General features: G+C 39.4%; 1 protein-coding gene across 10 annotated transcripts in view; it reads right to left on the reverse strand.

Moving 5' to 3' along the window:
• Positions 1-1,398: 1,398 nt before the first annotated feature.
• Positions 1,399-23,861, reverse strand: part of ABLIM1 (actin binding LIM protein 1) — a 156,659-nt gene continuing 134,196 nt past the window's right edge. For 2 of the 10 annotated variants that reach the window (XM_026050755.1, XM_026050757.1), the window contains 12 exons: positions 22,916-23,035; positions 16,202-16,306; positions 13,863-13,910; positions 11,494-11,640; positions 9,221-9,312; positions 8,995-9,091; positions 8,457-8,518; positions 8,099-8,159; positions 7,191-7,198; positions 6,117-6,191; positions 3,060-3,140; positions 1,399-1,904 (listed from right to left, as the gene is read on the reverse strand). In XM_026050755.1, coding sequence (XP_025906540.1) covers positions 1,791-1,904; positions 3,060-3,140; positions 6,117-6,191; positions 7,191-7,198; positions 8,099-8,159; positions 8,457-8,518; positions 8,995-9,091; positions 9,221-9,312; positions 11,494-11,640; positions 13,863-13,910; positions 16,202-16,306; positions 22,916-23,035 — 1,010 coding nt within the window. In that variant the 3' untranslated portion in view covers positions 1,399-1,790. The remainder of the gene's footprint in view (positions 1,905-3,059; positions 3,141-6,116; positions 6,192-7,190; positions 7,199-8,098; positions 8,160-8,456; positions 8,519-8,994; positions 9,092-9,220; positions 9,313-11,493; positions 11,641-13,862; positions 13,911-16,201; positions 16,307-22,915; positions 23,036-23,861) is intronic. The other 8 variants (XM_026050762.1, XM_026050754.1, XM_026050763.1 and 5 more) reach the window with 6 other exon arrangements.

A 23,861-nucleotide genomic window follows, 5' to 3' on the forward strand; every position in this document is an offset into this window, starting at 1 on the left:
TTAGCTAGGCCACCACTGAAAGTGAAATGCCATTCGGTGGAGTCAATGCAGTGCTACTGAATCTCACAGCTGCACTGGACAACTTCCTCTTCCAGATTTTAACACCCTAACAAAAAAATACAAGGGCTCTTACGTCTCCTGTGCCAACAGTTCTGCATTAAAAATGAAAATTTGATATTCTTTGACAGATGCATAACCTAAATGACCCTCTCCCATATCAGGTGATGTGCTAATTAGTGCATTATGCATTGGCAGTTAAGCACCAAGGAAGAAAAAAGCTGACCTTGCAGCCACAAAGCATTCATTCAGGTACCTCAGTGCTCATCCTCCTCTGCATAGGACCTCCCTACGAGCAGTTAGGGTATGTACAGGCCGTTCCTAAAGCCGCAGCATAGTGGAAGAAGACCAAAAGCAGGCAGGAGTTCAGTGCCGCTCAGAAACTCTCGTGCATGATTTCTCTCTCTTCACAGACCATCAGGCACGAAGTGAAGTAAAGATAACCAAGGCTGGAGCTTTGAAACTTCAGGAGAGAAAACAAAATGTTCGTGCCCCTTTCCAAGCCCAAGTGAAACTACATTGGCTAAAAGAGAGTGCTTGGCCCCATGCACTATGCCATATTGACATCAGCAACTGCAGTTTAATTAAAGAGCTTCTATTGGCAGATCGTGGCACCTTGAGGGTACCTTTTAACGCATAAATATTCCTCCCCAAGAGGGATGAACGTCAGTGTTGGTCTTCAGAGAACCAACTTCCCCGCTGAAACAAAATACTGAAACTCCACTGCAGTTTGAGGAGCTGTACTAGTAATTCCTAGCAGGGAGCCTGTCCCAAAATCTCTGGGTGTGAACCAGGGCACACTTAGAAATCCATTTTCTAACTCTGACACTCCTACCCCCATCCACCCATCTCTAAATAACAAGAAAACTGACTCTTCTCCATCATTCCATTACTTAAATCATCTTAAATTACTTAAATGACTGGTTCAGCTCCAGCCTTATTAATTCAAGAAGAAAGGATGGAAGAGGGAAGACTGACAACAGACACTGTAATTCACTACCTATATCTCAGCAAATATGTACAAGTATAAGCAACAATTCAGTCAGTATGCAGTGTAAGTGAGCAGAGAGCCCAGCTTTGCAGATTTTTATCACACAAAGAAGATGCCATTTCAAAAGAGTGCCAATTAAGAAACAGCTGTGCAAAAGGATTAATGGAACCGAATGGATATGTTACAAAGGTCTTCTTAACTACAGAATATCTATCTATCTTTCTTTCCATATATATACACATATATACACATACATAAACACACAGTTATATATATAGATAGATAGATGGATAGATATGAATACATACACGCGCACACGCATACATATATATATATTATGTATATATATATATATATTTCGGTTCTTGAAGTGGTTACAACTACTTTAGTCTACAAGGCATCCTAAGGGCACTTCCTGGCTCTAGCAATTAAGTCCATCATATTATGGAGAAGAGTAAGGGAACATCATTGAGGGAGAAGAACAGAACAGTTTCCTATCTTGTATAATATAATGTGAAAAGTCGACACCTGGAAAACTATCATTGTTGTTTCTGAGCACAGACATTTTCTCCCTATGCTCCAGGAGAGCAAATGCTCATCTTGTTCAACTGCTTTGTATAGAGGTGCCACTATTTGTTTTTCCCTTTTTGGTGGATAAGTGGATAAGTAATTGTTTCCAAATAGTTTGGACAGTGTGATTCAAATATCCTATGCACCATTTTTTTTGTTGGTTAAAGGGATTTTAAAAGAGTTTTGCTTTTTTCTTCATGTCGTTGCGTCTCCAGAGAGGTAACTTGTCAAACTCCTGTATCGTCATGCCAAATATTTCTTGGAAAACTTCAGGTGCTAAGTGACGCTGGGAAAAAGGGAGAGAAGGCAATGGTCAGTCAAAGCCAAACAGACATTGCGGGAGATAGGAATGCCTTATGGATTTCATTTCACTGTGCAAGAACCATTACAGCACCTAGAGACAGGAACTTGATGAAATAACAGTGCTTTGGCATCCATGTTCTCATGGACCATTAATGAATCAACAACATTTTGTTCCCATCCAGCAATTTAAGTCACAGAAGGTTATGAAAGGAGATCAGGACCACTATTTCAACCTCAGAAACAAGAAAATGATTTGCCTGGAGCCATGAAGCAAAGCAGTGGGAGAACAGAGAACAAAAATAGCTCTACCCTGTCCCAGGCTTTAACTAGCCATCTCCTTTCATATATGGAAAATCAGACAGACACTGGCTTTAAGGAGAGTTTTTCAGAAGGGCTGGACATGCTGCAGCCTAAGTTCTGAGAAGGAAATGTCTGGTCAGCCCAACTGTCCAGCACACTGCACTATGGGGATGAAACATTTGCTGATGCTGTTCTGGGCACTGGTTACGTGTCTTGTTCAACTGCTTTAGAGTACACTGCATAGGGACACTCTCTGCCTGTGGGACCTATGTAACACAAGGTTGAATTCTCCTTAGAAATCATACGTATTTACTTGTCTAAAAATGTGCATAAATGAGTACTTCTCTGAATCTTGTGGCGCTTTTTATTCTTCTCCTCAAGATTAATTAACTACAAGTGATTCAAACATCCCTGGCCAAGTATTTCCGCTGGACTGATTAAATCTTTCTAATCCACAAAATTGCACACATCTTATTTTGGTTAGCGGAGATTTAAATCGTCATGCTTTTGGGTATCAGCCAGCTTAACAAATTCACAGGACTTTTGGATGAGATAGAGGAAGGTAGACTTCAGCTCCTCAGGAATAGCTGCTACTGGCTCTGAGTAATTGCTTGACAATTTAAGGGACTTTGAGCAGCTCTGTGCAGTTCCACAGGGCCTAGAATTTGCTCATGGAGAAGCTGCTGCTTCCTCCTGCTGTCCAATTCCTGCTTCTCTGTCTAATGCTGAGAAACTTCCCCAGTCTAACAAGGACCCACGCTTCAGTGTTTGAGCTTTCAGGTGTGTAAAAACAAACATCTACAGTAGGAAAGAGCATTTAGGAACTTGCTTTGCTTACCTCAAGCCTGGTTCTGTCTACATCTTTTAGTATTTTATTTCGCCCTCTGTTGGTCACCATGAGCATTTCATATGGAAAAATCTGTTAACAACGTATAAAAGGGGGAAAAAGAGATGCATTTACATTCTAAAGCAGAAAGTACATGTGTCTTATTTTCATAACCACAGAAACATCTGATTTATTTTTCAAAGGAAATCTTTGTTTTTTTCCTTTTTTTTTTTTTTTTTAATGTTGCAGGAAAGGGAAGCCCATCTGGATAGCACAAAAAATTGTTTAATACCAGTATCAAACTGCCTTGAGGAATCACTGTGTGCTTGCCCACCTACTGATTATTACAGAATGTAAAATGCACAGGCTGCCTTGGATCAGACAGAGTTTCCCTCTGGTCAACCAACTTTCTCACCCATGGATGGGTGAATTTAGAGTTTAGTAAGGTAAATATCTTTGGCACTCATGGTTCTGATTGATGGTTGCCAAAAACCAGGCAGCTCTAAGAATGCAGATGCTTGAAGGACTTTTTAGAGAAGTACATGAAAGTACCACATCTTAGTACAACAGACAAAGCAGCAACTCTGAACAAGCAAGATATTCATCAGTGGGACCACTGCACTGAATGGAATTAATCAGATTATTTTCCACAAGCTCCCACTGTATTTGCTGGCTGTGACATACACAGAAGGCTTAAAGGAGAACTTTTAGTAAACATATTTATCTTGTCTTCATCTGCTTCAGCATCTCTCCTGCACATCTCCCAATAACTTTTCCTTTCATTTCCCTTTATATTGCAAACAGTGGACATAATTTACACAAAATCTGGTTAATAAATAATTTGTGAAAGCATAAAAGATTCACTTTTCATCTACTCATGTAACTTATTTGTTTCTTTGTTTGAGGTAAGATATTTATTGTTTGCTGGTCTTGGATCACTAACCCAACAGAAATACTACTGCCTAGAAAGGAATTTAGAAAACCAAGTGCCTAAAAACAGTTTCTGGAAATATCACTGTTAAATAAAATTCTCTAATTTAGCCTTTTTCCTCAGGACCAAAGTTCAATGAAACCTAGAGAGCTTGTGTCCCATCTGACAGAACTTCCCTATACCTCTAATCAGTTCCTATTTCCCTGCAGAGCAGGACAAGAGCATTTTCAGTGAAGTTCTCATCTAACCCTCTCTGAAGTCAATGAAAGTCTTCCCACAACTTCAGTGGGAATTGGCTCAGCCTTTACTGGTATTTATGGTTTTGTTTTACTGATTCAGATGCTTGCCCACTGGGAAAGTGGCCAAGTACTTTGGCCATTTGGCCAAAACTTTTCAGGAGAGGCACCTGAGCGATCAACAAATGCTGTTAAATCCATTGCCATGCTAACAAAAGAAATTCCACTTAATCAAGTTTAGTGTCCTACTGGGCAATTAAGTTCATTCCATTGTCACCAATGAATTTTTCGGAAATATAACAAATAAGATTCAGGCATCAATGAACATACCACTGAGTTTATTGTAAGTAATAATAATGTAAAGGTGTGCTTACATACCAATTGTAAGGATTCTTACTAGATTTTGACATTCTCACAAGGGTACAACGGAGGCTATACTCTGAATTACATTGCTTACGTTCTATACTGAAAATGGCTACCATATACAGCATCACAGTAAACTAAAAGGTAAGTTTTCATACTATTTAAACAGGCAGAGTTTGAGTCAAGGTCTGAGGTCATAGTACATTTTATGTTTACGTACTCAGAACAAAGCATTTGTCACTTTGGGCTGTCAGAATGCACAAATTCTGTCCTTCTGGAACACCATTTTGCAAGTTTTGATCCTGCTATGGTTTACTAATTTTCACTTCTCAGCCTTTTTGTACTGACTTTGAATTAACTTTCTTTTACCTCATCAGGTTCACGTTGGTCCTGAACCATTGAAAGGAACAGAACTACTGTCCATTCATACAACAAAATTTTTAAGGCATAATTTTTGAAATATCAAGAGTGACCTACTGCCTCACAAAAACAAAAAACCATACATTTTATTATTAATAATAAGACAGAATTTGTCACCCAAAGTAACACTCCAAATCATTGGGCATATGAACAGCAGTGGTGGCTGTAGGAATTTCTGTTCAACTTAGAGGAATTATTTGGAATAAAAAAACAGTATCTCAGGAGTTGAGGGTGTCCCTAAGGTTATATGTACATAATAATATATATGAACACTCATTAATGTACATTGCATTGGGGTCTCAGCTTATAAAGCTATGATTATTGCCTTGCACAGTTTGTCTGGAAGTGACTCGGAAGCACAGCAGGTAATCTGATTTGCCAAAAGAGCTGCTCACTTTACTGGCAGAAATGTTGATCCTTATAATTTTAGCAAAAATCATGATTTCTTAGACATTTCACCAGCAGCAAAGTTACAAGATTTAAAACAGCTCTAGTTAAGCCCCTGTAGATTACTGCAATTTTTAATCCAGACATCTCTGAAGATAGCTGTGAAAGCATCTTAATTGATATCTTAACTCATATTTAGCTAACGTTGACTCTTTTCAACAAATACCCTAAAAATTTTCTTATATAGGGAATGGGATACTGTTGAAAAATGTCAAGATAACACTAACAGATAAAGACTAGATTCAGAAAAATACATAGATGCCTCCCTGGGACAAAGATTCACGGTTTTAACTCTCAGTGGCATGTTGTGAGCCACAATATTCAGCATTGCTTTTCAGACTTTACAGAACTGAGACTCCCCCATTGAGTTTGGTCTGTAATTTTGGCTATTGAAGGAGTAACAGAAGGAGCAGCTATTGAGCATGTTGAGGATCTTCCTTTTTTCTCTGGGAACACCTCAATGCTGCACATTTTGGTTGCCCTCAGCCTGCCTAAGCACTAATACCTGCATCAGGCGAAGTCCAGAGCACAAGGAGAGGTTTGGCACACAAGGAGCAAGGATTGGGCCGAGGTAAAGAAAAACAAGGGAACCAGGAATTTTCCCATATTTCACCTGCATTTCACATTAAAATCTTCACTGCCTTAAGTAAAGTGAATAACATCTGCACTTGCCTTTGGCTCCAACATGTTAGGCATAGAAACTCCTCTGTCCATTCTCATTCCAGGGACATGACCATCCGGGAGGGACTGCATCGGATACAGGTACACATCAGAGACGTGGGTTACACACACACAGGGTAAAGGCACTCGAGCAGTGGTGAAAACAAAGGTGAATTGACACTGAGAGCTCTGTCAGGTCTTAAGGTTAGTCATCATATAGGTCATTGCCATGGCTGCTGCTTAGCACTTCTCCGAGCTGTGAAATCCTTCCACCCCCTCCTTTGCCACCACAGTGTCTGCTCACTGCTAAGGCTGGTTAAAGCTCTCAGAAGAGCCTACTAAAAACACCTCCCAAGTGAACGAGAAGATCCCCAGGGAGTGGTAGGTCCCTTCCCACTCTTGTAACTAAGTAGAGTTCATCTCTTGACATATATACAGAAGCTTCCTTTCAGACCCCACCAAACAGCACATACGAGGTGCTCTTAGGCCTCTGTTGAACCTCCTGCCACTTAAAATCGCCAGGGCCCTCTCAGCCAAGCTTCTTTGTCTCTCTACAATGGCAAATTTTTACTATGAACCCAAAGAGGGGGAATTTGCAGGGATACTGCTTACTAGCTAGTCTGTGATGGCAGCATTGTAGAAAACTACTGATGAGCCATCTTTTTCTAGAGGGCATATTCCAAGGCAAGAACAAGTTCATGGCTTCTGGTATGGAAAAATAATATTCCTCTAGAAGACTGTTTCTCTATGAGTCTGGAGCTGGAAAAACAATCCACCCTTGGCTGTCCAGAGTGAACTGCTACAGGTAATGTGGGTATTTCAACAGACAGTGGGTTTTACAGAGGAAGTCACAGAACTGGGGAATGAGCCTTCGCACTTCAGCTCTGGGGAGGTACGAGGAGGAGTCTGAGGCTACGCCTGCTTTTTGTTGGTAAGAGTCTACATCATTGCTTATTCTTAAACATGCAGCTAAATCAGAACTAATGTCTTAAGAAACCCTTCCCTGTAGCAGAAATTTGGACTTCAGTAAGAAAGTAGATGCTTTTAGTTCTGTTGTCAGTTGATTGAAGAAAACCCGTACTCTACCTGGAAGTCTGAAAGGCAAGAGAGAAATCGCATCAGCTTTAAGGGTGTGGAATAACAGGACTGGTCACTGTCAACCAGGCAATCCTTGTGTCGTTTATCTACCATTTCAAAACCTCACCTGATTCTCTAAAGCTCTTAATCTGTAAATAGTGCATTTCTCCCAACACTGCAGTTCTCTGCCTTTAAATAAGCCTTCTCAATCAAAATAATCAAGCCACTTTGGATATATACAAATATATCATACATATAAATATACATACAAATCCTGCCTCACGTAAACAGCATGTTATTCACCTCATCTAGCCTCTGCCATCAGGTAGTAGTCTAGGCTTCCTCCACAGTCTGTAAATCAACAGAAGCATTAACTGATTTTAGGGTTTCTAAGGTTTCTAGGGTTTCTGGTCTCTCTCTTTCAAAACATTAATTGACACAAAGTTTTATAACTTTGATAAATATTAATTTTCAGTTTGTTATAGAAGGGGAAAATAGGGCAAGGACTGGCAGATCCAAGTCACAAAGCAAATCATAAGCAGTGCTGGGATTATCCTCCCTTCTTCACTGCAGCTCTTCCAGATTGTGCAGCAATTGATAATTTTCAAGGAAAGAAAACACCGTAACAGAACTCTGAATAATATTCCTAATTAGCTAAGGGTTACCTGATTTTATTTGCACCAGGGCTAAACAAGCACCAACTCTACAAAGCAGATATACCAAGATAAATCCAAACTTTCTAATGTGTAATTGTGGAGTTCAAGTAAATCATTATATTTACCAGATGATGTTAAAATGTACTGAGCAAATTCAGAGCAAACATATCCATGACTTTAAAAAAAGAACAGCTGATATAATCAAACATATGAACATATTCTGTAATAAAGTGGCATGTTAAAAAAATTCCTCAGACTTACCTCTAACTCCCCCACTCACGTCGCCGTAACTGTTGTACTGACCAAAATCTGTAGACACCGGCTGTAACAGTAAAAGGGGACATGCACATAAATTCACAGCTCCTCATTTCAGAAATGGGTTTGGTATTTTGAGAGCAACAAATTGCTTTAAGCTTTTCTCCACCCCTCATTTTTCACAGGCTTTCTTGCATTTTTAATAATCTGGTTTGTGTGAAGGGAATCTAGATTTTGTCTGACTTCAGATGATTTTATAAGTGAGCTTGATCAAACTAGAAATTCAGTACACTGAGCAGAAAAATAAATATCACAGACAATTAAAGATACTTTCTGCTTCTCAAAACTGCTATTATCCTCTTACCCTGTGAAGCCCATTTCTTCCATAGCCAGGAAGAGAAGAAGTTTTGGAAGCGGAGGCATGTGCTGTTGAATGACAAAGAGAAAATTTTGTTATTGGACAAAAGAATCCCAAAGAAACTCAAAAACAAGAACACTTGAAGAATCAACTAACATTAATAACACAATTAAAAGAGCTAACCATATACATAAGCATCTTAAGGAGAAGAAGCCCTTCTCCTTAATGGTCCACATAGTTTATAACATTTGCTTGTCCCTGTGAATCTATTAGCATATGCCCAATGTAACAGTCACTGCAATACTTTGCTATATTTGACTTCCCTCTTTATCTGTGTTAGAATTTCTCCCAGAAATTGTCTCAAAATCTTAAGCCTCATATTTCTTCTGATTAGAATAAATAAATAAATAACTCCTCCATCGCAAAACCAGCTAACGAGCTAGGCCACACTTTTCAGGGGAGAACAACATATACATACACATTTCAAACGGTCTCCTAGAACTAGCCATTGCTCATTATTAGGCCTGTTGCCTCTGTGAATTACCTGGAGAATCATAACGACTGGCAGAAAGGGATGACCTATCACGCAGTTCCTTTTCCATCTCTTCTTTTAGTATCAATTGTCCCAGACCAGAGTTGAGCTATAAATGGCAATTAAAAATACTGCGATAAAATAAAGCTGATTAAGGTATTAATATAAATTGCTTATGGGAAAAAAGGGCATTTTTGGTTGGTGTTCATAAACAGTAGTACAACAAGGTTATAATAACCTTCATGAGCTGTTCCTCCTGCAGCTGCCGGCGTCTCTGTAGTTCTTCATCTTCTTCCTCTCTTCCACTTGATCTCCGTCTCATGTCAGCTCCTGCTTCCATAAAACCACAACATGGAAAGAGCTTTTTACATCAGTTCTACCACTGTACATCAGTTCTTGAAAACTTCAATATTAAGTCAAAGTACTAATCAGTTTGCTTTACTGAATAAAGCTGGCAGTATTTTCTTGCAGACTCAACAGCCTTTTCCAAAACTCCCCCCTGAAAGAAGTTACTCATACTTGGCCCTACTGTTGTTGGGCTTCTACTAATATTAACAAGAAGCTAAGCTGTACATTGGTTCCCAACCAAGCAAAAGTCTGAGATACAAAAGCTACCCATCAACTTAATAGAGAATAGGAGTTCGGTTAACTAGCTACCAAAATACTGTGTTTAAGAGCACTGATGCATGTACCAATCACTGAAAAAAAAGCAGCTCTGATTTACATTTATGCTTTCATCTGGTCTCAGAAAAGCAAATCTGAATTATCATTTCAAGTGGAAAACATCATTATTAAATGATGTTGCTTCCCTAATACCCCTATTTTAAATGAATATGGCCTTATTTCTAGTCTAAAATGGAGCAAACTAATTTAATTGTCTTTTGGATAAAGATAAGATGAATTAAGACCACTTTACTTTTGAACAAGTGTTCTAAATTTTATTTTCTCACTTTTCATTGATTAATCTTTATTTTCTCGAACATTTATGAGAAATGGTCTAAGACACCAAGACATTTCAAAGAATATACAGACCATGCTACTGCTGAAGACAGTTAGACACTATATAGATTCCTTCTTCAGAGGCTATACCCTGAGGTAGCTGCATAACAAACTTTTGTTTGAACACTAAATTTTGGAACTAACTTATCAGAAGGTTTGCTAATAAGGGGAAAGAAAATAAGGTTCAGATAAAGCAGATCTCTGTAGTTATATTACATATTGTTTGGTGTCTCAAGTTTTCACAATAGTAGGAATATTCCTCTTTGATAGCTGAGCTCAGTTGAGCTCTGTGTGTAAAGCAGCAGACTCAACTGGATAACCAACCTAAAAGCCTAGGGCTTGAAAGTTTGCTTTTTAGTGATTAATCTTATACAGTGTCTTTTTGTTTCCAAAAGAAAAGTTGGCATAAAAACATTTTCACCTGTACAGTTTCCAAACCATCCAGTTGAGTTTCTCAGGTGTAACAAAATCATCTGAGATCCAATTTTCAAAAAACTTCTATTGGAAACAATCCAAAGTTGCCATCCATTGCCTAAAGGCTGTACTGACAACCAAAGTTTTAACGAAGCCTCCACCTCAACAACACAATAATGCTGCAGCTACCACAGACACTGTTGCTTTTAAATATCTGTATGTTATCAAAATGACTGTAAGATTTCTGAGGTTTCAAAGCTACATAAATGACACTTTCCAAAAGTCCTGGAAGTCCCCATGGTTGACAGCCATGGGTCATGTCAACACAAACCACCCTGGGCCTCCTCTCCCAGTCCCTCCATGAAAGACTTGATGCAAAGAAAGCCATAAATTTCTACACAGAAATCTGAAACAGGCAAAACTTGCAGTGTTTCCAAGGTGATTTTGTGAATGACCCAGGGCACATAGTTTACTTTATACTATATTTTACTTGGGGTCAACAAAATCAACGGAGAAGACAAATGAAGTGCAAAAAAAAAAAGTTAAGAAATGATTGTGTATGTGATTTAAAGAAACAAAATATGATACATGCAGTGCAACAACACAGAAGAAAAATATATAGTCTGTAGAAATAGTGATTCTGAAAAAACGTGACTTTTTTCGCCTGTTAACTGGTTTGCTGCAGTCATTGCTCCTTGCCACAGATATATCCATGGCCAGAAGTAATGTCATTTTTCATTAAATATTTAATATCAGTTCAGGACTACAGTACTATCTCAACAATAACTGAAAGAAGTCAGGCTTGCATGACATCATACTCTTTGTAAACTACTTCATGAGAGCTCATACAGTTTGTCTGCAAGTTAGTATCTGTGTGAACAATTCCAATGCTCTTTTGCAAAAAGTCTTTTACTTAGCCCATTTCAACAATTATAAATATATGGACACCCAGGCATTTCACCATAAGGACTAAACCTAATGGGGAAGTTATGACTGCACACAGTCCTGGCTGCTGGATCTTATAGATTCTGTATTAATCTCTTTTTGTTACCAGTACCTTTTAATCCGCATCACTTGAACCATCTTTCTTTTGCGTACCTATGGCTGCAAGGGAAGGAGGACCTGGCCAGTAGTCGGTCTCAATCTTTGGTATCTCATTGGGTGCAGGTGCATGGGCTGCTGGAAACTTGGAGGACTTGATGATATCCTCAGAAGACTTGCTCTGTGCTGCCAAAGCAGCTGCATCTAGATGGCAATCAGGGAACTTAGCTATGCAATAATCTGTATCAGTGTTAAGGTTTTTTCTTATTTTGGCAAAAAACTATGCTTTACGAGAGGTCCATTTTCAAAAGCGAACATGATTTGCCTTTTTAACAGCAATTTGAAGCAAAGAAATACCTTCCTCCTCACCTTGTGATCAAACCCTTCCTCCCTTCCCTCATCCCAACCCTCAAAGTAACTCAAATCAGCCTTGGATTTTACTAGGGTTTTACATTGTTAGAATGATTAAGCAAGAGCGAGAAAATTCAAGCTAACGGTGTGTGCCAATATCTCCTGAGGACATCTGACTATTAATAAAGTGCTCTGATGTGCTGCTTTGTCTTCCCTCTAGGGCAAGAAAACAGAAAGAGTTCAGAGGGAGAGCACTACCTTCACTAAAGCTAACTATTTCCTGTGCTTCTGTGCAAAACTGTAAAACAAAAACAAAAAAGTAAGCCTAAAGCAAACAGCTACGTTTACTTGCAATTTTTCTCCTTGCATATTTTGTAATTAACACGCAGTAATACAGGTAGATGTGAATTTATTAGTGAATACTAAAGTCCATTCAGAGTATTTCAGCAAGGAAAGGCATTTCCAGTGAAATGAGGCTCACCAATAACATAGCTCAACAGTGTGACACATAATAAGGCTCTAGCCTGAGCCATCATCTCTTAACATCATGTGTGCACACTGTGGCTTTCATTTCTTGACATACAGAAAAAATCCAAATGAATTCAGTTTGTAATAAATATAGCCTTAATTACCTCTTATCTGCAAACTACTTGTCCAAACTATGCTAATTCAATGATTTTTTTTTTTATTTATTTTAATGGAAACACATCTGTTAAGGCAGCAATGCAGAACACAGAAGCAAAAGGAGCTAGTTCTCAATAAACGATTCCTTTTTAACGTGTAAAATGTTCATTACTCAACATGAAGAATCTATTCAAGGTAGTATAAAAAGACCAGTATTAGATGTCATTGGGAATTCTAGGAATGTTAAGATTGGGAATCTCTATAATTACAAGCATGTAAGAAGCTAATCAGAGTTCACAAAAGCATGACTTCAAACAGTACTTACATATTAAAATTGGTGATGTCAGTAGTTAAACATTCACATGTTAATGGGAGGTGAGGAGATACATTAAAACCATAAAAATAAACAAAAATAATGTTAAGACTTTCTACAATGGGCATTCAGTTTCAAAACTTAAAAAGGAAAAAGGAAAAAAAAAAAAAGATGTAAAACCACAATAGTGTTGTTCTTTGGATGCTCAGTCCCATCTACAGAGAAGATTTCCCTGTACTTCCTGATCATCCATAGTCAATCCATAGACTTTCGGCCAGTGGTTCATCTAAAACAAACCATACTACTCATTCGCTACTTAAACATGAATAATTTTCACTGGAAAAAAAGAAGCTCAAAGTATTTAGGTAGTAGACACATCTATCGTTTAGCAGATGGCATATGAATTTTAGAGTTTTCTTCTTCCAGCGGAAGACAAAAGTGGACACCCTCGCATTAATATTTATAATACTTGTTCAGCAATATGAAAGACTGCTAAGGCAGTTGGCTTCTGTCTTCGTTATTTCAGCCTTGCTAAAATGACAACTACTCTGAAATTTTGGGAGTAGAGACACTATTGTTCAGTTTAATCTAAATGCTAAAAAACAGTGTATTCTACCTGAGCTCTTTGACAGGGTTTGACAGGCAAATTAGCTCTGCAAGTAGGAACTAATCTCTACTATCTTCAATAAACGGAAGATTCTTAGTGAAAGCATAAGAACATTTGATATTCCAGTCTGATGATAACATGTCCACCTTTGCTGATGAGATAAAAAATTGTACTTTTTCTTGTCTAAAAGCTGCTCTCAGAGAATGGGCTGTTGCTAATCCATTTTACCACGACGAATACCTGTACTTTGAAAATATAGACTTAAAGAAGTGAAATAACAGAAAGGCACTGCAATGCTAAAGAGACAGTAAAAACCCAGTTAGTGGCAATTTTGCTATTAACATCAACATAGCCAATGTTAAAACCATCTGACACAAATCAAACAACTTTAAAACACAATAACTCAGCAGGAATTGCAATAAAATTGGTTTAAAGTTTGGATTTCTCATTTTTAATACTCATACATTAAATTCCGAGTGTTTTATAACTTATTTTAGTTGACTGACTTGGAAATATAAATAGATCATTTACCGTGCTGTTTGTAGATTGGTGGTTTTCTGTAAATGTTGATGCCTTGATCTGTGAAATTAAGTGGTAAGAAAACTGTGAATATGGGAACTACTTCAGCTGTAGAAAAAGATAACTCCAACACTGAAACAATAGACAGACCAAATCAAGGATGTAGCACAAGAAAAAGTCAGAAAAGTAATCCTAGTTTTACAAAGAAACAGTTTATTTGATGAAAAGATAATGTAAGAACAAATGGAAAAAGTCAAAGATGTGACATGAAGTCCTTCAGAGATTATGCTGTAACATGTGGATGCATCTAAGTCATGAACAATCTATTTTAAAAATTTAGAAGATTGTTACTAGGATATAAGAATGAAAATGCAAACAAACAAGACATTTCAATGTTGAAGATACAAGCAATTTGGGGGAAAACTACCCCAAATAATTTCTGAGAGGAAATTGTGCTTCATTTGCAACAGCTCAATTTCCTCAGGCTGGTTGCACTGAGTTGAGGAGAATGCAATGAGCCTACAGTTCACTTTAAAACCCAGAGAATAAAATAGGCGTCTAATACACTATTTCAAACAGTCAATAATAGGCAGACTTCACAAAGTTAAAGGGATGCTTTACTTGACGTTAACTGATATAATGCTAGTTCTCAAACCACAAGGGCAGATCTTTCCTTTATGCTATTTTTCATTTAGATATTTTCCCACTACCAATGTTAATTAGAATAAAAACACTTCCCAGAACTCCAGTACAGTAAATCTACTGCTTGTCTAAAAGATCTGCTATTTTCCAAAACAATGATGTCTGAGAGGAAGCTGATCTAAAATGTAACTCAGAACACTTCACATATTTTGTGCAGCTACAAATACAGCAGTTAATCCAAAACTGGTGCTGCAGTGTAAAATCAAACTCAGAATCCTATTACAAGTCATGTTTCCAGAAACTGGAAAATTCATTTCAGAAATCAATTTTGCTACTTCACACTCCGTATTTTTATAAGTTACAGTAGCAAAAAGATCAAAAAACATTTTAAAAATACATGGTACATATCCCAGATCCAAATAAAGTACTAGAGGAGACAACTTCACCTTTGGCTTTAAGAAAAAGTAAACCTAAAAATCTATGGAAATAGAGGCAAATCTTACTCTACAGAACTTTATATCCTTGACTAAACAGGCAAATTCACTGCCCACACAGACACCACAGTATTTCTTTCTCATTACTGATCTATCGTGCCTTTTTGAATAGCAAATAGGTATGAACACTACAAGGGTAGCAGCATTTTTGTGCATGCCTACGCCAGAAAACTACAACACAACTCCTTCTGGGGCTGCATGGTGCCAGCTGAAGAGGACTTCTGCCCCACCAACCAATCGCAAGGATCTCAATTCCCACCAAAACGGGGAATTTTACTCAGCAGAGCTATTTGTGCAAGGACATCTTCATTTATGCAGTCAATGTGAGCCATGTTAGCGTAGGCAGCTGAACAGCCTGCCTGAGCCAAGCCAGCTCATACTGATTCACAGGGAGAGTTCCCACCAACAGTTTAGCTGAAGGATTTGAGGGAAGGAGGAGGACAAATAATCTCTGGCAGGTAAAGGGTAATGACTGAAGGTGGCTTGAGCAATAACTGGATATACTAAAGCTTTCAGCCAGCACCAATGCAGACAGAAGATGCATGTCCATGGCCTGAGGGATACGTACCCCTCTTCCCATCAAATGGGAGACAGAAGAACAGGGGGATCTTCTCACAGAATGGCAAAAATGTGCAGCTGACTTTAAACATATTGCCCTTCATAGAGAGAATATCCTGATTCACATATATCCTTGCAGATCTGCAGGTCTCTCTGGGGACATCAAGTCAACGTATAGAACAAGTCCTCACCCAGTTAAAAGAAAACAACACTAACCTAGAACTGTTTGCTTTGAGACTGAAGCAGGTCACAACAGGACAGGCAATGGCCTGTGTGTATACTTGCTCACAGTGAGCTCTTTCCTGCATGTCACTCTAAAAACCAGTCCCCCCAAAGGCAGCAGAGTTATGCTCGTGCAACTGGGAGAAGAATCGGGCCCTACATAATTCACATCCAGCTCACATTCTGCTAACAGACCCTGAAAAACATGACGTTTTAACAGTGAAACAGCCGATTGACAGAGCAAGGCAAAAACTATGATGCATCCCCAAAGCTTAACACAATCCTGCCCTGAGCAAGCTCGGGAGCAGGCAGTTCCCAACATCGCGTGCGCACCCCACGGCAAACAGCGTGAAACATGGAGACAAGACACAAGTTACATAGTCTACATTCTACACTGTGACAGGACACCGAGACACACACAGTGCCAGCTCCTACCTGGAACATGGAAATGTTTAGGGGCCTGAGCGTAAGTTGGAGTGAGAGGGCGACTGTCTGGTCGATAGGGGACAGGGGAGTTCCGACCGCTGGACGGCTCATTGCCTCCAATGAAAGAATGGAGAAAACAAAATGAGAAGAGGGAGAGCAATCAAAAAGGAAAAAGAAAAAAAAGCAAGCCCAAACCCAACCAAAAATCAGCGGAAGCAAAACCTCCAGGGAGGAAAAGAAGTTTGAACCAAAAATATAAGTGCAAGCAATAACAAGATCTGGTCGCCCTGCTGACTTTGCTTTCTGATATTCCTGCAGAGACAAAGCTTGGTGTTTAGGCTGGAGTTGAGTCTTAGCGGCTCCTGCTCATTCTGGCGCATGCAGCTGTGTGCTGGCAGCTGGTGGTTAGATGGACAGGGTGAGAAAGAAGAATGGAAGGTTACTTGACATGGATTTAGTATGGAGACTGACATTTGGAGTTAAAAGTCACAGGCATGGAGCATAGTAATTCATAAGCAAACTCAAAACAAAACCAACTCCAAGCAGGTAGAAGCAGATGTTGGCAGCTACTACAGCACCCTAAACCAAAAGATCACAGAAGCTAGAGATGGAAAATAGCTGTTAGGTCACTCGGCCCATATCGCAAGGCATAACTGTTCCTTACACACTCATTCATTGGTGCAGATCTTTGATAGTAAATTTTGGATATCTCATGGAAAAATGATGTGTAAAGGAATGAAGCCCACCTGGTTGTAGCACCATGATCATTGGTATGACCACAAATCTCTCAACGCCGAATTTTGCTCTGATAACAACATTTCATGACTGCTGATTCAGAAAACCTAGATCTAATGTCTAAAAAATATCTATTTATAAGACTAACCTTATCTTATCAGAACTATTTGTTTGCTTCCTAGTACCCAACCATATTATGCCCTCTGCCAGCAACAGAGGGCTGTTACAAAACCAAGTTACTTGTTGATCACAAGCATGAAGACTCAATAGCCAGATTGTCAAATACAGGACTGCATATATATATATTATAAACAAATGATGCTACCTTTTACTTTGTGCCATTCTTCAAACTAGTGCAAACTGTCACAAGCAGGAACAGTCTACCTAAATTCTCATTTTGCATGCATGTAAGTGACCACAAAGATGAAAGATAGGGGAGCATCAAATCCTTCAATTTTGCAGATATTTAGTAGAACTTATTAACAAAGCAAGAAAAAATAAGGAGACAAGCACAAGTGGGCTATAAAACACAAGAGAAAAGAATCTGAAGCTGCAATTCTTTCAGCTGCAGATTTCCTGTATCCCAACAGAGGGTCCGAAATCCCTGATTTGGCTGCTGCTTATTTGTATATTTTGGCAAGTGGGCAGGGAGAAAATACTCTGCACACTCTTCCTCTTTTACTAGAGGGGCTGTCTGTTAATCTAAAAGGCACTAGGAGGGCAAAACAAAGCTCTTTACATATCTTGATTTGCCTGCTTTGAGATAGTAGTCAAAGTGGATATTTATTTTTTCTCCTTTTCCCAGAATATGAACATGTTACTTTTACAAGTTTCTATCACCAGCTCTGCAGATACGTGGAAGAGACACAATTCCTCTTCATTTCAGCTATTAGACACAAACAAGTCCACTAACATATGACAGCTAATCTCAAATCTGACACACTGATAGAGAGAAGTTTTAATGTTATATAATGCATAAAGTCACAAGTAGCTTGGCATCATCCTGCACATATTGGTTTAAAGATATTTTTGTTGCATTGTATTTCCTGGAGTTCCTGTTCAGTGTCCATCTTCCTCATGATGCCAACCAGTACAGAAAAATGACATTTCTTCACACTTTTTAAGTTCTCAGGCTCTTTAACAGGAGAGAATGGTACATCTAACTTAGACTCTCGTTGAATGACTCCTGATGATCACTCTCATAAGGAGGTTGAAGGGCTCCAGAAGCAGCTGTAAAAGCACCCACTAAAGGTCATAAAAAAATAAAATCATGAATATAATTCTTTCAGTTTGCTTGTATTCCTTAAAAATCATTACAAGTTATACAGAAAACTAAAATGTTTTCTTCCTAAAATACTAAATCTTTTTCTATTTTTTTTTCTTTTTGTATTTGTTTTACTGAAACAAGACTATAAAGGCTGTGTGGAAGTGCTGTAAGGTTTCAGTTTATCCAAATATCTATTTTTCAATTAAAGAAAAAAGAAAAGATAAGTCTCAACTTTGCTAAGAAGAGCTGTCCAGCTTTATCTTGAACAGCTTTAAGGCATCAGTTGCAATTCAGTTACATGAGCACACTAGGAACATCATTCTAGAGTTTGCTTGGATTTTTTGGGGATTTTGGTGAAAATTGGTACTGCCTTGAGTCTAAAAAGATCTCTAATAAGTAATACAGGTTTGACTGGCATTTTCTGGACTGTAGACTGTGTCTAAAGGTCCAGAAGAAGGCTAGCAGTTGTGAGTCCCTCACCCCAGCACAGCAATACAGCCAAAAGAGACAGCTCAAGGTCTCTCAGAAGCCCAGGCAGACTGAACTCGGATACATCTCAGATGATACGGGGCTGGTACAACTGAAAATAGGAGAAGCTGATAGGCCAGAAAGCTAAAGATCCCTAAAGATTTTAGTCAACTACTGCTGCTGTTGTAAGAGGAATAGAGAAGGTGTGTGCAATGACAGCTGCTACTGAAGTGATGGCAGTATTTTCTGTCCTATACACCAGATCTCACAGATGACACCATCTGTGTTTTTAGGCTTGACACAGGCAAAGGACTGTCTAAGCATGTGTCCAGTTTAGATTTGATCCTTTCTTCTTGAGGATGAGGGACCCTGGTACAGAACCAATCTGGAATCAAATCCAATGCAAGGATCCTGGGAGCATCCCACTGCCCACCTCTGGGGCTCCTGCAGCTTTAGCTCCAAGCTACGTGAGAGATCTCGACAAGGCCACCCTGTCCCCTTTCCCCGGGAGCTGCCTTTAACCTAAGGTCCTATTGCTGGGCCTTGCTGGAGCTCTGGCTTTGTCACAGCCATGTCTATACCTGGCTACCGACCTCCTTGATCCAGACCCCAACGTGCGGCCTAGCTTCCTGGCTGGGCCTCAGACCTGCCTCATCCACATGGATGTGAATGGCGACCACTGGTCTGTGTCAGCATCACCAGACCAGGTCCTAACCCTCATTAATCAGACTCTAATAATCAACACAGAGAAGTGAGCTCAGCAGCACTTGAAAGCCTAAGGCCCTTTAGGTTTTATCAAGTCACCACTCATCAACTTGCCCAGATGTGTAGTCCGTATTTTCTACACAGAACAGAAAGCCCTAGAACAGCCAAAGCGTGGTTGTTTTCCAGAGCAGAGTTCTCATCTCCATCTGCAAAACTCTGGCAATAGTTATCACACACGCACAGAGTGCTGGATTTCAGAGACCTGCCTGAGGGGAAATTATGTAAGCAAAACAGCAATCTGTGAAAACCAAGCCCAAAATCACTTTGAAAGTGGGCAGAGTCATTATGGAAATGTCTGTGAGCAGAGAAATGCCTCTTAACTCAGAGCTCTTTTTACTCAGAAATCTTATGGAGTCTTTTCAATATTTTTGAACGCCTCTGAAAAAATGTAGGCACGTGACATGAAATTCTGGCTTTAAATGAGAGCTCTGTCTTTGAGATCATTAGGGTCATGGTTTCTTTCATTCACAGACTTGTTTTCACCCTTTCATTTCAGAGACAGTACATAATTGAGACAAGCCCAAACTCAATGGACCAAATTCAATCTAAGTCTAAGCTGATGGATATTGCACTCTCTTTAGTCCTTTACACATATATGTTACATGAATGAACTTTCATTAAGACTTTCTAAGCAATATTTAGTCCCTTTCCTCCTCAGAGGTGGTCTTTGAGTTTGGTCTTCTAAACAGGGCTTGGTTATTACGATAATTTAACTGAGCTTTAGGTAAACACACTGAAACCTGTCCAAATATCAACTTTTCTGGCTTGATGATATAATATACACTGAGGTAACATGTCATATACTGCTTTTGTTATCATTATGCTGTTTGGAAATCACATGCTCTAGCGAGGCAGTTATGGCATGATCCACATTCTGAGTCCTAAAGAAAAATTAGGTCTTTCTCAAGCCCCGGCCTTAAAAACTTACACACAGTTCACCTCCTTGCCAAAGGCACAAGTGACTGGAAGAGGATGACCAAGCACAAAGGAAATCACATGAGGCCGTTTCTTTGAATCAGCACAAATGTATCACATCTCCTTATGGATAACAACATCAAGGAGCCCTTAGATGCGGTCAGATCAATCATCTCTGCTGCACAGATTAAAGAAAACACGTGTAATAAACAGGGAGAACACTGAAGAACCATGTGGGATACTGAGATCAACCCCATCAGTGGATAAGAGAGTATCTACTTAGAAACATCAACAGTGAAAGGCAGATATGATATAGTGCAACTGAACTTCACCCAACACTATCTGAATGTCAAAAACAACTAAACAAACCCTGGAATCATACACTAGGCAAACTATATTATCTCTTCCTATGAAAATGTACATACATATGTGCTAGTGCTTATTGAACCTCTTTTATATAATCTCTCCCTATAATGTCTTTCTTTAACTGCATGGGCACTGGTGGTGCAGAAATGCTTACACATCGGGTTGGACTCGATGACCTCTGAGGTCCCTTCCAACCTTCGCCATTCTATGATTCTATGATACGTGTGCTTTTGGACTACATTTGATTAAGAACTATCTTCCATCATAATCTCTTTTGTTTTATAGGGCAAGCCAGAGCTTTGAAACAGTATGAGTCTTTGTCTTACATTTGGGTTTTGTGAGCACTTAGCTGATTCACATTTATATGATGGACAAATTACACAGGACTTCAGGCCATTTTGACCTAAGACAATAACCTGTGTGCCGAGTTCACTTTACATGTGTCATCTAAAACAAATATCTTGGATAATTTATTCTAGCTATACTGCCTTTGCAACAATGAGAGAATTTATACAGATGTCTAGTTCAAAATGTGCTAGTTCAATTACCAACCCCTCCATTCAAACATGTTGCCTTGTGGGTGGCATTACAGGTTTTAAGACAGTAGGAAGCACTATAACCCTCAAGCTTCAGGCACAAGGACTAATATCTATGAGAGTAGGTTAAACATGCATATTTTAAGGAAAAGGCCTTTATAACAGCAGAAACTGTATCAAAGAATCCCGTCCAGGCCTAAGCCCTTTATGTAAAATTTTCAAAAAGTGGTGGATTCTTAAAATTTTATATGCATATCTACCTGAAAAAATACATACCCCTCCGTTTCATTACAGTACCTGTAATCCTATTTGGCCACTTGTATTGATAACTGAACCACAAACCTAATCTTCACAACAGGTGCCCTTCTGAAATCTGAAATAATATACATGGATTTCAAAGAGCTCTACTCATACATCTGTTGAAGAAGCTAATTTCTCAACAAAAAGGGGATGAGAATGCCACTTGAAGGAAGGTGAGCATTAATTTAAATTTACAGCAAAAAAAGACTGAATTGCAAAGTTTATGGATTAACTGCATGCTGAAATGAGCATTGTATCTATTTTTAAGGGTCCCATTCAAGTTCAAAGTGACATCATAGGAAAGTTAAAAGTGCATATTATTGAAAATAATCAGGTAAAATGCAAGAGTAAAATTAGTAATGGTGATCTGAGTGTTTAAAGAGAAAAAATGTTGAAAACCATTAGCATTTCTTGAAAGTGCATGACAACCTCTTTGCAACTGTTTTTCATGACGTCTAGTGCTGTCTGCATTAATCGATGGTTTCAGAACAGGAGCTACGCCCAGTTTACTCAACTGCTTCTTTTTGAGCTCTTGTAGGTAACGGAAACTATGACCTTCTTCCCCAGCAGAAGAGAGGGCAAAGCCAGAGAGTGCTCCAACACAAGCAAAGGCAAAAGCACCTTCACAGAAAGATGAAAAAGAACTAAAAGTTTAAGGAGCGCAATGAGCTCTTTGAAGGATCAGAGCATGATAAACCTCCCACCAAAAATCCAACCATGAAAAGTAAGATAAAGAAAAAAAACAGAAAGGATGAGATCCTCAGCGAGTAGAAATCACGCAACTCTACTGTCTTCAACAGAATGTGCTGATTTCTCACTAGTTGAGGAGAAGACTATCAATTACATTTTGTTTGTGGTGCTAATTATTGCCAATATAACTAATAATGATGAATTTTCCTGTTGTTATTGATCTTCATACAATATGAATTTTGGGGGAGTGTGTTTTGATCACCGTAGTTCCATCTGGGCAGTATTTCTCATCTTTTTCTAACTTCATGCTTTAAGAATGTGGAAATTTCAATCAAATCTGATATATGACTTGTTGTATGGATTGTCATGTACTGCTTTAGCAAGAAGCTAAATTAAGCACATCTGTGCTCTAAAGAGTAAATGAAAATGCTTTCCTGTGTATTTCTGATAGTAATCACTTAACGACTCTTCAACTAGGGCCCTTAGAAATGACATATTTCCTCTGAGAAAGGACATTATGTCCACTCTACGATTGTGGCGAGCGCAAGGGCACGTTTCGAGGCATGCTCAGCTTCATGGTCGGCCAACGAGGACCTCATGGAGATGCCCCTTAGTAGCTCTGAGAGATGCTAAGAGCTCTCCACTCCGAAGGGTGCTCCCTGGAGAGGCCTGGCTCCTTACCTTTGGCATGGGGCATGAAGTGGTGTCGGAAGGGGGAGTTGGGGCGGGAGTCATGGTGAGTGGAGCTGACGCTGCTAGTGCGCAGGTGTGACAACCGCTGCACACCAGGAGAGAGCAGCTCTGCGGCAGCGGCAGGGAACCGGGGGGCGGGACGAGATGAAAACAAAGAAAAACAATAAGAGAAAGGCAGGGGAGGAGGCTTCAAAGGAAGGAGGGAGGAAAACAAAACAAAACAAAACAAAAAAAGCATTCAACAATTAGGATTCTGAAAAGCAGGAAGGAAAAAAAGGGTTAAAAGATGTACAAAGGGTTCATAAATGTTAGACAGTTATAGGAAGTATTGAAAATAAGCTCCAGTTAGTTATCCATGGCTACTATAGCGTAACATTCATTGGCTTCGTGAGCTTCTGCCCTATGCCTTTTTATTACAAAGGAGCCTGCACCACCATGCAAACCCGGCGAGCAGCGGCGCGCCCGTCGTTCAGAAAGGAGCGCGGTGAGAGTCCCCGCGCAGCGGCCCGGGGCCCGCGAGCCGCCGCCTCGGCCTGCAGCACGTTCCCCACACGCTGCCAACACCCGTCGGGGCGCTCCGGGAGGAAAAAGCTGCAGACTTCTTCAAAAAGTGTAACGCCCAAGGTGGTAAAGATCTAAATAATGAACTCTATAGAATTACTTCTGTGTTGTATGAGAAACAGAAACAGGTGAGTCAAGGATGAGATCATCTGAACAGTGATAAGCTTGAACAAAAATCTTCCCAGAATATCCCACAGGCTGCAAACTTTGGAGGATTTCAGATGTGGATCCAAACTCTGTGGCTTGGACCTATCTGTGCATTAGCAGGATTATATAAACTGAGACTGCCTCTGAGGAAGGCCCTTGACTGAACAGAGACAGCACGAGTCAGAAGTGCTGAAATCTGGAACAAGGCCTGGATTTGTTCATATCC

Source organism: Nothoprocta perdicaria, unplaced genomic scaffold, assembly GCF_003342845.1.
Source record: "Nothoprocta perdicaria isolate Ctin4 unplaced genomic scaffold, notPer1 scaffold_7, whole genome shotgun sequence".
NCBI lineage: Eukaryota > Metazoa > Chordata > Aves > Tinamiformes > Tinamidae > Nothoprocta > Nothoprocta perdicaria.